At 37.8% G+C, this 16,636-nt stretch overlaps 1 protein-coding gene across 2 annotated transcripts in view; it reads right to left on the reverse strand.

Annotated features, from left to right (window-relative positions):
* Positions 1–16,636, reverse strand: part of COL19A1 (collagen type XIX alpha 1 chain) — a 317,390-nt gene that overhangs the window by 77,124 nt on the left and 223,630 nt on the right. For both annotated transcript variants that reach the window (XR_005990424.1, XM_041772509.1), the window contains exons 18-19: positions 11,257–11,307; positions 4,138–4,182 (exon numbers count right to left, since the gene is read on the reverse strand). Coding sequence is in view for 1 of the 2 variants with exons in the window: in XM_041772509.1 (XP_041628443.1) it covers positions 4,138–4,182; positions 11,257–11,307 (96 nt within the window). In the remaining variant the exon portion in view is untranslated. The remainder of the gene's footprint in view (positions 1–4,137; positions 4,183–11,256; positions 11,308–16,636) is intronic.

Below are 16,636 nucleotides of genomic sequence, written 5' to 3' on the forward strand. Positions count from 1 at the left end.
TTGGCTTATTTCCACTTTGCTATTGAAATCAATATCTTGTGACTTTACACTAGAGGAAGATGGAATTTGTCATATGTAATTGATAAACAAGATCATATTTTTCAAAGGATTCTTCTAGATTTGTGGAATATATTTTGTATAATTAATCTTGATTTTGTTAATATAAGCATTTTCCTTCTATCATCTAAATATCCAGTGTACAGTTATCAGTCCTATACTTACCACACTGTAGCAGAAGCCATTTTTTTCTAGTTATGATAAATTCTATCCAAAGTAAGAAGAGGGCAAAATTGGTAGATATATTTAAAAAGCAAACTGCTCTTGGTTTTAAAGACAAAATAAACAACTGGCCTTGTCTGAGAATTACAGTGTACAGAGTGACCTTCCTGTCTCTCATCTGCTATGTGTTAAAATTCCCAGTGCAGGGGTGCCTGGGTGGCTCAGTAGGTTAAGAATCTGCCTTTGGCTCAGGTCATGATCTTGGGGTCCTGGGATGGAGCCGTTGGGCTCCCTGCTCAGTGGGGAGTCTGCTTCTCCCTCTCCTTCTGCCCCTACTTGTGCACTTTCTCTCTCAAATAAATAAAATCTTTTAAAAAGTATCCCCAGTGCATAGGTGTGAAGGAAAAATATGCCTAGTAGTTAGACTGATCTGCAAAATATAATAGTAGAAATCAGAGAAAGGGTTCTAGGAATTACTATAAAAATCACATCCTCGGGATCCCTGGGTGGCACAGTGGTTTGGCGCCTGCCTTTGGCCCAGGGCGCGATCCTGGAGACCCAGGATCGAATCCCACGTCAGGCTCCCGGTGCATGGAGCCTGCTTCTCCCTCTGCCTATGTCTCTGCCTCTCTCTCTCTCTCTCTCTCTGTGACTATCATGAATAAATAAAAATTTATAAAAAAATCACATCCTCTTGATACCAAAGGGGAGAAGGAGAAGATTGTATAAGGAAGAACAGTAATCATATTCATAGGGGCTATATGTTTGATCCATGTAAATAAGTCTCCTTCAAATTGTAGAGAAAGGACCCAATAAGGGCATGGGTCCATTTCTATGAGTGGTTGCACTAAGAGGAAATCTTAGGGACCTATTCCCTCATATAAAATTCTGGAAACAAAAACATTTCATACCTGATTTTTAGACATAGTTTTTCATATTTAAAATGAATGTTCGGTGATTTATCACTGTGGTAGGAGCTAGAAGACAAGTGATGAATTCACTCAGCTTCAGGAAAAGCTGTCCTTTAATTTGACACTTTCAATGCTATTTGAAAAGCCTGTGCTGTTGAGGCTGAATCTTTTCCTTCTGGCAGTTGGCCCCAAAAGATACCTGCTAATTTCTTAGGCGTCCTTAGATATTCTGACACCTTATTCCACTGTCTGTATAAAGGAGCAGCTCTCCTTAAACTATTTGCAAATATGTTATTCCTTCACCACATGCTGCCAGTCTCATGAAAACGGCAGAGCAGAGATGATCATTTCAACACCAGTGGACTGGTCCCCTGGCTGCCGTAGTCTTTGCTGCCATTTACCATTAATAGCCACTAGTGTTCACTGGTGTTTCTCCTTGGATGTGGCTGCTAAGCCAGGAGTGATTTGTGTGTAGATTCTACTGCTATTTGTGTTTGTCTTGGGGCTTCATTATAGTTTTGGGTCCTAAATGATAGGCTGGTTTTGTGATTCTATTTTGTATTGAGAAGTGATATACAGCAATCACAAGTCTCTTATGTGTTGAAATTGTACTACTGATTAAGTCTTTTGTTCAACCACATAAAGTGAGTTCTTCTCTGTCAAAGTTATGGTGGGACACACCAAGCTGAGCCAGACCATGTGTTAAGGATGGCAATAATTACTAATACCAAAAAGAGAGAAGTGAGGTTTTACAAGAAGAAAGAAAGTTTGGAGTGGATGAATAGAAAGGAACACATCTTAAGTATGAGCTTAATATGTGTCAGGTATTGTACTTTTGGGTAAGTTCATCTCATCTCCTTTGATTTCAATCCTGCTGTCAGCTTTGTGTAGACACAATTATGCCCATTTTATGGATGAGGAAGCTGATACTCAGAGAAATGATTTTCCCAAGGAGACATAGCTGTTAATGGTACAATCAATTCTGACCTCAGAGCCCATGTTATTTCCACCACTCAGTGGTTTGCAATCCTGGTTGCCTGTTAGAATCATCTGAAGCACTTCTAAAATAGAATCATCTGGAGTCAATATGGACTCCACCCCAGATCAACCAGATGGTATGGGCTTCACACCAAATCAGATCGCTGGGCGTGAGGCCTGAGCACTGGTAATTTCTAAGGGCTCTCCAAATGATTTCAATGTGCAGCCAGGGTCCACCAGTGTCCACCATAGGTGCAAGGAGAGATCTGTGAGGGCAGCTTGAAGGAGCTTTAAATTATTATGGTGACCCATGGACACCATTATAATAAAAAAAATGTATTGATTCAGAACAGTTACTAACCACTTAGTACCTATGTATAGGTAGAGGTGACTTCATTTTTCCAGCAAGTGCTATGCTTGTCTTTCAGTTTATTTTATGCATTATTTATTGGCAGAGTCTTTCTCCCGTTAATTAGAATTCTTACAAATCATTTCATATGTACATTTATAACAGGTACTGCATCAAGTTCCCTGTGGACTCTTCTAGGTTATTTCTCTGGGTAGGAGGAGGGAAATTATCCCACTGGCTTTTTTCTAATTCCACTTAAGATTCTGAAGCAATTAGAATAGATTTTGAGCAATAGAAAAGGTCCTTAGCATTTGAAATACACCTGTTTTACAGAATCAAATTTCTCAGCATTGAGGTCTTAAGAATTCCTAAGTAACATATGTTTCCTAATGAACATAGCAAAACAGAAGCCAGCTGTTTTGTTTCAATAAATGAATCATCATTTAAATACTTTAAAAGTGCCACAACACTCTTCTTTGCTCAGCTGTCCTATGTGACAAGCTTTGTGGCTTTTTCTCCCTGTTAGCCTGCATGTGTGCAGTAGTAATTGCTTAAAATGTAATGTGTTCGTTATGGTGGTGTAGAAATTCTGTAAGCTATCTGGTTACAGAAAATAATGCTAATGTACTAGCAGTAAAACCCTAGACACATAAATGCCTTATTATTGCTGTATAACCAATATTTCTTGGATATCTTTTTAAGAATGTCGAAGTTTTATTTATGTTTTTTGCAGAAAATTTCATTTTCAATGGTCAATCTAAAAGAAATTCCTAGTTTCTGTTGAGACTATCTTTTAGCAGTATTTTCTGGTGATAGATGTATGATCTTTTGAATAGATTGGTTGCACTGATTTATGAGGCACAGAAGTCATATTTTCTTGGATTCATGTCAAAATACCCTGCCCTCAATCAAGAGAATTTTTACTGGGTGAATGAATGGAAGTAGCACTCACAGGCCACATTCCCTCAGAGTATTTTCAGACCTACTCATCTCTGTCTGTAGATTTAATGTGCATTGTTTTTTCTGACAATGGCACATTCTCAGTGAATCCAAGGTCATCACAATTTCAGAATCAAACCAGAGTGAAACATCTTTCTGAGTGGGCAAGTGAATCTGTCATCTTCACATCTCATATAATTAAACTGCTGATGGATGGCGATGAGGACGCAATGGAAATTCATCAGAGTTTTAATTTTAAAACTGTTTTGAAATAATAATTTGGTTAACCTATGATTGTACACCATAAACCCCACCAAAAGAAAAATGCCCCCACAACAGCTTATGTTTGGATACTTAAGAAGCCCCAAAAATAGGGAGCCTGAGCCTGAGCCTGAGGCACTTTGCTAGAGGGATCTTCAGATGGTTTTTGCCACCTACACAGATTCATGAAACATCGTTTTATGAATTAAAGCTTGTGTCGTAATTTCATTTACCTTGTTACAGCTACTCCCCCTAGATATGTTCCCCTCCTTGCAGTCAACTGCTATTCAACAGTCTTCACCAAGGAACAGAGTCTCAGTGCCTAATCCTGCTGTCTGGTCAGGAGGCAGGGAGGCTCGTGCCCACTGAAGGCCGACTTTCCCAGGGACTCCACCCCATGTGGCAGCAGGACTGCCTCCCTCTCAAGTGTGAATGTATACATTGGTGTAAAACCCTGGATGTTTTGACAAATCTGATTACCTTCTCTCCTTTTGGGCCATGAGCTCCATATTCACCAAGGTTTCCCTAGGTTAAAAAAAATATGTATGTATAAAAAATAATATGTATTATTATACATATATATATAATTTTTAAAGTCCATTTATTTTTAATACATTTAGCCCCTGCATTAAAATATAGTCAGATAACAGTGCTGCAATAGCTTTTTTATGATTACATTGCCTCTCTCACCTTCTGTGAAAAATTCCTGAAAAACTTCAACTTTGTAGACTCTATCTATCTTCTCTGTGACTTCTCCCCAGGAGATGATTTGGGAGAAATATCACACCTCCAAGGGCAAATTGTCACTTCTCAAAATTAATGCCTGGCAACTTCTTTTGGTCCCCAGCAAGTCCACGGATATGATACTGTAACATTATTAATGATATCTTTGTTGCTCACTATAATGGACATTCCATCAATTAACCTCTTGGCTGCACTCATCACACTCTTGACTTGTGTCATATCTCACTTTCCTAGTATCTTCCTATCTCTCTGATCTTTCCACTTCCTCCCTCACCTAAAGGGTAAATGTTGGATTTCCTTAGGACTCCATCCAGATTCCTTATTCTTGTGGCTCAACATTTTCTCTGGGGCACTCTTCTTTGCTCCCATGGCTTAGGTATCATCTACACAAAGACAAATCTATAAACCCAGCATACATCTCTTTCTGAGTTTTGACCCACGTATTTAAATTTCTACTTGCTGTATTCACTTGTAAATTCTAAAAAAAAATTGTATTCGACAAGTTTGAAACTGGATTTAAAAAATACAACAATACATATACATATATGAGAAAGAAAGACAAGAGAAATATATCATGTTAGCATGCATTAGTCTAGAAGTGGGGTAGTAACAGTTGCCTTCTTCCTAATCTATCTCTAGAGTTACTTGTTAAAATTCATGGTTATTTCATTTTACAAGTGAAAAAAAATCAAGAAAGAAAATCTGAATTCATCTTCTCCCTTCTGTAGAAGTTTTCCTTCTTCCATCTGAGTATCATTGTTAAGGCTACCCTCCTCCTTTTCCTCAAATCCATCAGTCATTCAGTCTGGCTGCCTCTGTTTCTCAAGTCTCTTCACTTCACACTACCTACCTTCACTCCAGGAAAGTCATCACCATGTCTTGCCAGGACTACTGCAGTAGCTCCCTAATTGACATTCTATAATCCACTCTTGCTTCCCACACACCTACATTTTCTATATAAGGTCAGAGAGATATCTTTAAGACATCCTGAGCCCCTTCCTTCTAAATCTTAACAAAGCTACCAAAGTCCAATGTGCCTTAAATTCATTTCCCTTTCCAGAATCATGGCAGCCACTGTTCTCCCTCAGAATTTCCAGCTTTTTTTTTTTTTTTTTAATTTCCAGCTTTATTAGCCTTCTTTTGGTTTCTTACATGGACCAAGATACTTCCCATTTTATTTTATTTTTTTTTTTTTAAAGTTTTTTTTTTTGTTTTTTTATTTATTTATGATAGTCAGAGAGAGAGAGAGGCAGAGACACAGGCGGAGGGAGAAGCAGGCTCCATGCACCGGGAGCCCGACGTGGGATTCGATCCCGGGTCTCCAGGATCGCGCCCTGGGCCAAAGGCAGGCGCCAAACCGCTGCGCCACCCAGGGATCCCCGATACTTCCCATTTTAACCTCTAGGTCAACATTCTGTCCTCACCCATCTTTCCAGTTAGCAACTACTCATCCCTCAGGAGTTGATAAAATGCCATTCATGGAAGTTTCCTGCAGGTCTCCCAGATAGGTTCCCCTCTCATATCTTTTCATTGGATATTGTATTTTTCCCTTATAGTTTTCTGTGTCTGTTTAAAGAATCTTGCACTTTTGCACTAGAATGAAAGCTCCATGATAACCTAGAATTAAATGCCCTATTTCTAGCACAGTACTTAACATACAGGAAACACTCAATAAATATCTGTTGAGTAAATAAACCCAAAATTCTAATTTATGTGATTTTCCTATTAAACTTTTAAAATTAAAATATATGTGTTGGTAGAAAAAAGTAAAGGAACATTTAAATAACAAAAACATTAGAGGCACACATTCAGATCACTGTTGCTATAATTTGACATCTTAAATATGCCTTCCATGATATTCATACTACTTCAGTCAAAAATAAGTAGTCTATAACTGCTATTATTGTTGGTCTTATGACAGACATTTCTCATTTTTCCTGTTTAACTTTGATCTGAGATGTCTAAGTTGAAAATAAAAATTGTATTTTCAAAGTCCTGAGCTGTAAATTATTATACAAGGACATATTTGAAAATGAGCTTGTGCTTATTAAGGCAGGAAATTTTGGGGAAGCTGGGACATACTTTGGTTTATGACATGACTTATCAAGAGATAGTCTTGGATTTGGAGGCCCCATGCTCTTGAATTGCAGAAGCAGAAGAGTACCCAAAGTGCGTTTGGGTGAGAGCATATTACAATATAGCATCTTGGTTTAGATCCTACCCCCATCACACCTCCTAACAACCTACAAGATATCAGAGATGCTGTAAATGGGCTGAAAAATTGCCTCTCTAGCCCAGCTCGTATTATTCTATCCATAAGTTCTATTGTTCTAAAATCTTCAATTTTTCATTGGCTTTCACACTCAAAGGAAAAAACAGGGGTATTTCCTGCCTACCAGAGCCCCATATGTTTGCTTCATTCAATAGCTAGGCCAGAAAATCCACCTAATCAAGGATCCTCAGTGGCCTCTGGAGCTGTTCTCCACTCTTGGGCTAACAGTACTCAAGGCAAATTTGACCTTGAACTTCAGTAGCATTGACATATAAGATTTTGCTCTCCATTTTCTACAAGCTAACTAAGTGTACCAGACAACTACTTGGCTTTACAGAAATAATAAGAGACATAGTTCTTGTGTTTCCGGAATCTAGCTGCCCTAGTTTACATGGTTTTAAATGTGTTTATTTAACATATCCTCTGGTGAAGTGATTATGGTTATAATATGGGGAGGATGCTAATCTGCCTGGCCATTTCAAGAATTTGGGGATGTCAGAACACGTCCTTTGTTCTCTTGTGGGAAATGATGAATAGAACTTTGAAACTTACTGTCAGGCCAATGGGAAGACTCAAGCTATTCCATTTAACTAGGAGAAGGTATTCTCTGAAAAGAAGGGGATGTACCTGGACATGGATAGGTTGAATCACAGGAGATGGTTCATAGGAAGAGTCAGGGAATTGGGATTTAAATTTTATTTCAGGATCTTCTGGGCCTAGAAGGGTTGCTTTTAGTATCTCTAAGGAAGCCTTCACTTTCTAGGCCATGGTTGGGTTTCACTCACTTTTGGAAAGACCTTGAATGTTGGATTTTTGGAGAAAGATTTTCTGTCCTTTCTGTCTGTGGGTATGAAAATGAAGTTATGATTTGATACTTGAAAAAAATAGATTATTTTGCTAGAAAATTGTGGTTTTTTTTTTGGATCAACAATTTGAAGAAGTGAATACTAGAACTGTTTGCTGGGAGGCACAGAATCAATCTCTAACAGCTGAGACTGATTCTCTGCAAATTGCACCGCGTGTGGTGATGTAAGATGACACAACTATACATTTTCAATGTGCATCTTTAAAAACAATATCAAATGTCAAATCCTCCCGTTCTTGGCCTCCACCGATAACACTTTTTTCCCCATCTAGACTGTTGTGAGAGGCTCTGAATCAGATGGCTTTAGCAGTTGACAGAGCCTATCAAATTTTTATTAAAATCCCCAGAGTTGGCAAGGCAATGAAGAGCAGTTTGTTGGACTGTGAGCAGATTTTCCTTAAGGGGAAGAATATTCTCAGCATTGTTGCTTCATTTTGCAAACAATCTTACAGAGTGGGAGCAGCAGTTTGTAAATTATTTTTGTGATGGAGAGGGAAATCTTCTACCTTTTATTCTTTGCAGCCTCAAATGGGCATGCAAGAATATGTATAAACACATTTATATAATCTTCCCAACCTTCCTCCTCAGTATCTCTCTATTCCTTACTTTCTTCCCTCCCTCCCAATTCCCTTTGTGATTTGTGCCATGAGGGGAGAAGGTTTCTTATGCTTAAGCTTTTCCCATCAGATGACATAAAGAAAACTATAGGGGAAAAGACCAACTCCTGTACAGGGACCATGGCACTTGAGAAGTCCTGGGATGATGGAATGAACTGTGGGATCTTCTAGTTTAGAATTGGGAGGAGGAGTGTGTGAGTTGCCTGCTGCTCATCCTTGCATGGGTGGCTGCTGAAGCAGCATCCAGGCTGCATGGCTGAGAGCAGAGTTGCTGAGGTCCAGGACTCAAGAGCAGACATTACATAAATCAATGCCAATTTAAAACGGAAGATTATTTTAACCTTGGAAAATTATTTTAACCTTGGAATATCACTTTGTATGTCTCAATACATGGTCCATCATTTAATCTCCAGGAAAGTTTCACTTGTGTTTCTCTCTCTCTCTCCTCTTATATGCTACAGCCAGACAATCAGGCATGAAATGAATTACAAATGAAACCACCTTAGTCTCCAAAACAGATGGGGGCAGGTGGGTGAAGTCAGTGTCAAGTGAAAACACGCATCTTGCATTTGGCCCTTTCCTTTGTGAAGCTGATGGTGAGGATAAAACGGTTATCATCTAGAAATACTGGTCAGTGTCAGTATTGAGAAGGTGGGCCCTACCTTCCCCATGCATTCTGGTGGGGGCTCATAAAACAGCTCTACTCTCAGAGTGAAATAGTAAAGTCTTTGTGAAGCTACTTTCCATTAATTCCCAGATGGGCCTAAAATCTTTTAATGTCAAGTGGTTATAATGCATCGTTCCAGGCAGAAAAGCTATGGTTTCTTCTCTCTAACCAGTTAGGCTCCAGCTCCAAAGCCACATTTTGAGCACATAACGGATTATATCCCTGTGAGCCTCAGTCATCTAACGGCAATAAGGATACATAGCTGGAGTTATTTTAGTCAAGACAATAGCTAAGTTCAAAGTCCTGGTTTATTACTGGCAAGACTCTCCATTTGCCTGCTCTGGTCAGCCCCCATTTTTTTTTTTTTTTTTGAAATATAACCTTAAAGCTAAAAAATTTACATTCTCAACTTTAGACTAAACTATAAATGCTTCATATATCTTCATTTAAGGGAAAACTGACTCATCGGCAAGATAAACTATATATAGAAGTAGTTTTGGGAGACCTGTAAAGATATAAGCTTTAAAAGTTTTGCAAGAGATAGCAAATATTTAAGTAGCTGAGTAGCAACTTGGTAAATTTTATACCAAAGGTGATGGTAATAGAGTGTGTTCTATAAGTTTTTCTAGCTGACACTGTGACATCAGAGCCAACTCATTCTCATTATTTTGAAGCATTTATGATAAATCCTATTTTGTGACAGCAGGTGCTATTACAGAGAAAGCATTGTACTTTAACTGATTAATTTTAGATATGCTTCACTTTTCTTTCCACTTGTGCCAAGCTCTAATGTTTTGAAAAAGCTGGTATAGATTTATTCAGAAAAATGTTTAATAGAGAATCATAAAATATACCCCAAACCTTCCTAATAGAATACTCCCTAGAAAATATAAGTAAATGAGAAAATTTAAGACAGGATCACTTAGGAAGTACAACAAGCTTTCCACATTTTCCATAGTCTTCATGTTGAATTTAATTTGATCAAAGAAGAATTGGGATTTTTCAAACTAATTAACTCATCATTTAATAAACACTTTTCTGAGCACCTGCTATCTTCAGGGCCTTTGCTAGCATATAACATTTCTCTGGGATTTCTAAACAGAGAAGAATGACAGTAGTCAGAGGAATTTATTAAAAGGAAGAGCAAGAATATAGAAGAAAGACATAAAGGGGGGTGTCTCTGAACTTGTTTTTGTGTAGGAGCACAATTATCTACTAGTACCATATCAACAACAAGCTATCATGTATAGAAGGGATCCTAGTCAGTGGACACAATGCTTTATGCCAAGTGATAAGACCTTAAATACTTGTAATTAAATGATAGGTCAATCAATGGTCTCACTTAGGTCTCTGGTTCTTACTTCACTAGCAACACACATGAAACACATGTCGGGGTCCCCCCGACCCCCCATTGTGTTTCCTTAAAGAACAGAGCAAAACAGGCTTGCCTTTTGCCACTCTGGTACTTCCATGTCACTATTCCATCTATTTTTATTTATTTTTATTTTTTTATTTTTTTATTGGAGTTCAATTTGCCAACATATAGCATATCACCCAGTGCTCATCCTGTCAAGTGCCCCCCTCTGTGCCCGTCACCCAGTCACCCCAACCCCCCACCCACCTCCCATCCACTACCTCTTGTTTGTTTTCCAGAATTAGGAGTCTCTCATGTTCTGTCTCCCTCACTGATATTTCCCACTCATTTTCTCTCCTTTCCTCTTTAATCCCTTTCACTGTTTTTTATATTCCCCAAATGAATGAGACCATGTAATGTTTGTCCTCTCTGATTGACTTATTTCACTCAGCGTAATACCCTCCAGTTCCATCCATGTCGATGCCTGCACCCCAATGTTTATAGCAGCAATGTCCACAATGGCCAAACTGTGGAAGGAGCCTCGGTGCCCATCGAAAAATGAACGGATAAAGAAGCTATTCCATCTATCTTGATCGCAATTTAGAAACCTTGGGGAAATGGTTCCCCTTAAAGTGGCTCCTGCCTGAAAGGAGGGGGACTCCCAGTCTTGACCTATGGTATGTAAAAGTTTGCTTGAGGTTTTAGCATAGCAGCAATTGGTTTTGATAAGAAATCTATCACCTATTGTGCTATTTGAGCTTCAAAACAGCAAATAATCTATTTCAACCCTCTGAGAAACTGGATATATGACAATATCAATAGTGAAATATGATGTTTGCATTAATTTTTTGCATGAAGTTTTGCAAACTTTGAAGTAATTTTTTTTAATCTATAAAAATAATATGCTGGTTTTGTAAAAAGATGATGAGCAAAATACATTTTTTGAAACATATTTTCAGTGAGGAAAGAGATTAAGTATGTGACCATGTTTCATGAACAGTTAGGAAATACTAGTTTTTTTAAAAATATGATTACATAAAATCTCTGTGTATCTAAGAAGGTGAAAAAGAGAAGCCATACCTTGTTATAATATCCAAGAGTCTGTTGTACTCCTTGTATTCCAGGAGGTCCCTATATTAGAAATAAATCAAAGAGAAGGTATTTACCAAAACAAAGTGAATTTAAATAATGTATCTAAGAATTCTTAAAATCTTAGAGTTAAGAAAAAGGAAGAGTATGTTTTGTCAAATATTCTAATTAATAGAGAATTACAGGGGCAATAACGTATCAAGTTCCTAAGGTATTTCTAGGTTAAATCCTGCATGAATCCAAAAAGAGGTCCTAGGTGGGAATGAGTAACATTTTACCATAAGGTCAGCCATCAGCATGTTCTTTATTAAAAAATATTGTACCTGTAAAACTCCTCCAGGGAAGAGGTTGTAGCTTCAGTTTATTTTTGACAGTTCTCACAGGGCTTTGATCAATATATTATAGAAATGTGTGCCCATGTGTTACTAACTTAGAAAATATGGAAAAGATATTTCTTCAATTTTCAATAAATTGCTTTGTTCTCTTGAATTGGTGAGTGTTAATGGCTGCACATGAACTTTCAGACCAGAAAAATATGTCTGCTCAAAAACCTCAGATTTAAGACATTCAAATGCTCATTGTCTTCAGTTGACATGGAGTGTTCACTAAGCACTATGCTGAGCTTTGGGTAGACAGGGAAGAAGATGTTTGTCTGTCCCGAGAACTTCCAGATAGAGAAAAAGAGAAGAGTTTCTGAATTTTCAGGGATTACATTTTGGGGAGAGGGTGAAAAGAAAATACAAAGCTTAGCATTATTTTAAATCAAGTAGTTCAAGCCAAGATAGAGTCAGCAATGTCAGAGAAGAGACTACATATTTCATCTAGACCTCGAAAACTCAGAGGAGAGAAAATATTACAGAGGCCAAGTTCTTTACATTTTACCTCAGAAGAGAACACAAAGAAAGATTACGATTGAGCAAATCAAATATCACTGTTATACAAAAATTATTTTCTTTACAAGGGAATAGAAACTGAAAAGTGGAGAAAATTTTAAGGAACAATTACTAGCTGTACTCACTGATGTGGGTAACATTGTAAGTATGTTGAAAAAATTAAAGTTGGTTAACATTTATGACTGGCATTTGTTATGTACAGTTTATGTCTGAAGGTCTTTTCTAATGTGAAACCTTTGCATTGTGCCACTAAATGCAGAGGACACAATGATGTAATGATGGATGTCTGCAAGCAGGCTGATATAACTCTTGAGAAAATAATAGGCCTCACGAGTAACAGAGCTGAGTATGATTGGAAAGACAAATGATGCTGTTACTTTGCTAAAATAAAAACCGAGCTAATGTCAGAAGAGGATTCTCATGGCACTATATTTTTTTCCTGTTCTTTTTCTATCAGCCAGCGTTGTGTAATCTAGGTCATTTAGATGAAATAATGAGGAAAGCAATCATTGGGTTGGGAGTTGTGAAAAGTTTCTAGCCAAGAAGATGCAAATTAAAAACTCATTCTTGAAAATCAAGAAACATGAGATCCCTTACACATTGATCCTTCTGCAACTATATAATGGGGCAAGGAGAAATTTTAGATATCACATGTAGTAGCATCAACAGGTAACTGATGGGTATATGCATAGCAAGCATTTGGTGAATGGTGAATGTGTGTTGGGAATAAGGCCAGTTAGATCAAAGAATAGTGATGTGGTGGGTAAATTTAGCTTCACAGACATTCATCCCAGTTGAAAGTATTAAAAAATTAGGGCTCCTAAATATAGCAGAATAATATAGTCTCTCAAATAGAGCAGAAGAATCAATCAAATAAGAATAGCAAACATTTATATAGTACTTATTGTGTGCGAGGCATTATACCAGAGATTTAATATGGATTAACTCATTTAATCCCTACAGTGACACTGAGAGATATATACCATCATTATTTCCAGTTCACAGATACAGGAAATGAGGGTTAGAAATTGTTAACTGGCCCAAGGTCACCCCGCTGGTAAATGGCGGGACTAGTATTTAACACAGGCAGCCTGAAACCAAACTCAATTCTCATCTACTATCCTATCTTAACTTAAAAGCACACTCATAGCCTAAAATAATTTTGTAGTAATTTTTTTATCATGTTGACTGTGCCCTAGAGAATCTTGCATGATCACTTTTCCATGTTCTACTTAACATACTGAAACTGAAAAAAAATCAACAGAACCTGTATTTAGCACTTCTTCTGAGCCAGCACTGTGACTGCTGCAGGAGGGGAAGATACAAGCACTTTGTAACTATAGTCCCACTGTATAGATGAAGGAGGCCCCTCTAACTATTCTTTGCATCTCCCATCTATCTTTATATATTCTTACAACCCATGATAAGGATATCATGCCTAAATCTTCCCCAAATTTCTCTCAACCCAAAGCTATACTCAAAATGCATCTTATCTTTGTTTGCAGAGGTTGGGAGAGAAGGTGGTCAAAAAATATAAAAAGTGGGAGCCTGCAAGGAGGTTCTGGAAGGCAGTATGGAAAAATATACAGGAGAGTGAACAGTGTGGTAAGGGTTACATGGCACAAAACAGCAGCATGGATGATAATAGTAAAAATAATAGAATGGAAAAAATTGGGTGAGAATTAAGTTTGATCTTTTACAGACTGGTTATCTGCCCACAGTGTATAGTTGTATTACGCGAACCCAAACCTAGGATCCTGATCTTGCTGTAGAGCATACCACTGGGGGTAGGGTAGTAGGACTCAATGCTGTTTCTCCTTCTAGAAAAAATAGCAAAAGCACAGCTCACTGAATAGAGTCTCTGCCCAATAGAAAAGTTTGAACAATATTATTCAGATATACGCAAGATTAATAAACCTATTTCCACATTTTTATAGGTTCTATTCTGGTCATAAAATGTCATATCCATGAAGTAATACTCCAAATGGGGTCAATCTGAAGTTTTAGGTTCTACTACCTAATCTGCTGATGAGCATTTATGATGACATTTTCTTTTTTGTTCTTGTAGTCAGTAGGATACTTTAGGTATCACGGATTTGAGGTTTAATATAACAGAGATTTACAGCTAACAGTCTACCCTGAAGGCAGTACTTTACACAAATTCTCCCTGAGGGCTAAAGAAACTGTGCAGTGACTGAATGAAGGTGCCAGTGTAGAGTCCTCTGGCATTCTACCTCTGCCCTGACTGCAGCCTGCGTGGCAATAGCTCACCGGGTTGTTCTGAAATTGGCAAAAAGAAACCACCTCAATAAATGTGGAGAGAGTACTGGTAAGAGAAATACTATGCATATAAATGTCCAGAGCAACTCTCTCTTTATTGTTGGCAGATCAATATAGACCCTAGGGCCTTGGAATTGGCTGTCCTAGAGTCACATCCCCAAGAGATGTGCTATTTTCCTCTTTTCTATTCTGGTACAATGCATGGCTGGAGAAGATCCAATGAGTCATTTGTTTCCAAGTTTGGTAAGAGCTGTCAGTCTTACAGACTATCAGTCAACTCTGAGGAAGGAGAAGTTAAGGACTTGTGGTATGTGACAGGTCTCTTGGCACCACATGGTGTTAGTAGATGCTCTAGGACATTTGAGGGGTCACTTTCTCTGAGGTCTGCATTTATGAAGACTTGTCAAGGAGTTGCTTAGATAGCCAAGACCCAGTGGGGAATGGAGGCTGGCTATGGAGGGCATATCAGTCTCATCTAATGCTTCCAGCCACCCCACTAGGAAAAGTAGCTGAAGGGTTATAGAAAGAAAAAATATCCCAATATCTTGCCTATGATAGTGATCCATACGTAGTTATACAGAAATCACGGCTATACAATGTCTGTTTTATCTTTTATGTAGTGTTGCTCCACTCTACCTATACTAGGTTGGGAGACATAGGACATCTTGCTTAATGGGATGAGTACACAATTACCAAGCAGCCTTCAAATGTTCATGAACTCCAGAGAGACACACCTGTTCAAAACCCAACTGGGCTCATGTGTAATTATCTGAGAGGTCCATAAACCTGTTATGGGTAGAGATCCTGATGTTGTTTCCTACTGCAAAGAACCAACCAGGTGTGATAAAGTGAATTAATGCTACATTCAATTTGGGAACATATACTCTCAGCAATAGTTTATAACATTTAAAAGTTTGTTTTTACTGAAAACAGAGAAGTATTGTGATGTCTGACACCAACGTCATCAAATGCATAGTGTGAAAATAATTAGCTGTTTGCATTATCATCACCTTAGTAGATTTCTGTTTTGGCTACAGATTCCCCAAGTTTAAAAGATGGCAAGAGTTCTGTGTAAAAAACCATACTCTTCAGATCTGGTCTTGGCTGTACTTTTACTTTTCAGTTCATACAGTACATAGAGCTTAAAGAACTTTACTTTTGCCTTTTTTTCCTTTCCCTGGTCTTTGGTGTAAGCTCTCTATGTGAGTCAGGGCTAAGACCTTTTGATTCAGCTTTATCACCCCCTAGTATTCTGAATCAAAATCTCCATGGCTCCACATTTACTCTGCCTCCTCTCCAATTCTCCCTCCTGAACCATTTTCCTTTTCTCTAAAAGCATCCTTTAATTCTTCATCACTGCTGACTAAGCCTTCTTGAGCCATCTGGGTGCCACTTATCTTCATGCACCATAGCTGTTCAATCTCTTATTAGGGGCTCCTTTCAGGATTCACAAATACATATTTTCAGATTTTAAAACAACTGCCTTCTGGCCCTGTGGGTTTCCAATTAATTTCAGTTACAATCTTTGAAATACCAAAACCTCTGTAAAGAAAGCTGTACTAATCAACGATCTTCAAAACATGTTAAAAATAGCTTTGCAATAAGAACAGATAGAAAATTTGTTTTTTTTTTCAGATAGAAAATTTGTAATTGGAAAGTCATTTGGGCTAATTTTCAAGAAACATTTTCAATTTCTAATGGCTAGTATAAAAGGCAGAAACTATAATTATTTTTCCCTTGGTATTAAACAAATATCAGGAAGCCTAAAATCATTCATAGGAATGGTAAGATGGAGCATATTTTATTGTATAGTAATTGCTGGAAAAGCTAATTTTTTCTTATATATTTACATCTATAATATTATATAGAACTTAATAAAGCACATTTATGCAGATTATGGGGGCTTGTGTATATAGCTGCTTTCCTGTTGGAATGAAACAATGAGTTTCGATCTGTTTTATCTTGTCATAACTCAGGATTGTAGTACATAGTAGTTCTCCCTTCTCCACCATGGTTTGCCAGAATTTAACAGAATTATTGTTTGTACAAGAAAAAATGTGAGGGAAAAGCAAACTTCTTGCTTGTTGGTTTTGGTTTCAGCTAGAAATGGTAGCAAACCTAGCAGAGAAGACTTGCTGCTTCCAAACTCATAGAAGATACGACCAACAGATTTAGATTTATCTAAGAATCTGGCTAAA

Source organism: Vulpes lagopus, chromosome 1 (genome assembly GCF_018345385.1).
Source record: "Vulpes lagopus strain Blue_001 chromosome 1, ASM1834538v1, whole genome shotgun sequence".
Classification (NCBI taxonomy): Eukaryota; Metazoa; Chordata; class Mammalia; order Carnivora; family Canidae; genus Vulpes; species Vulpes lagopus.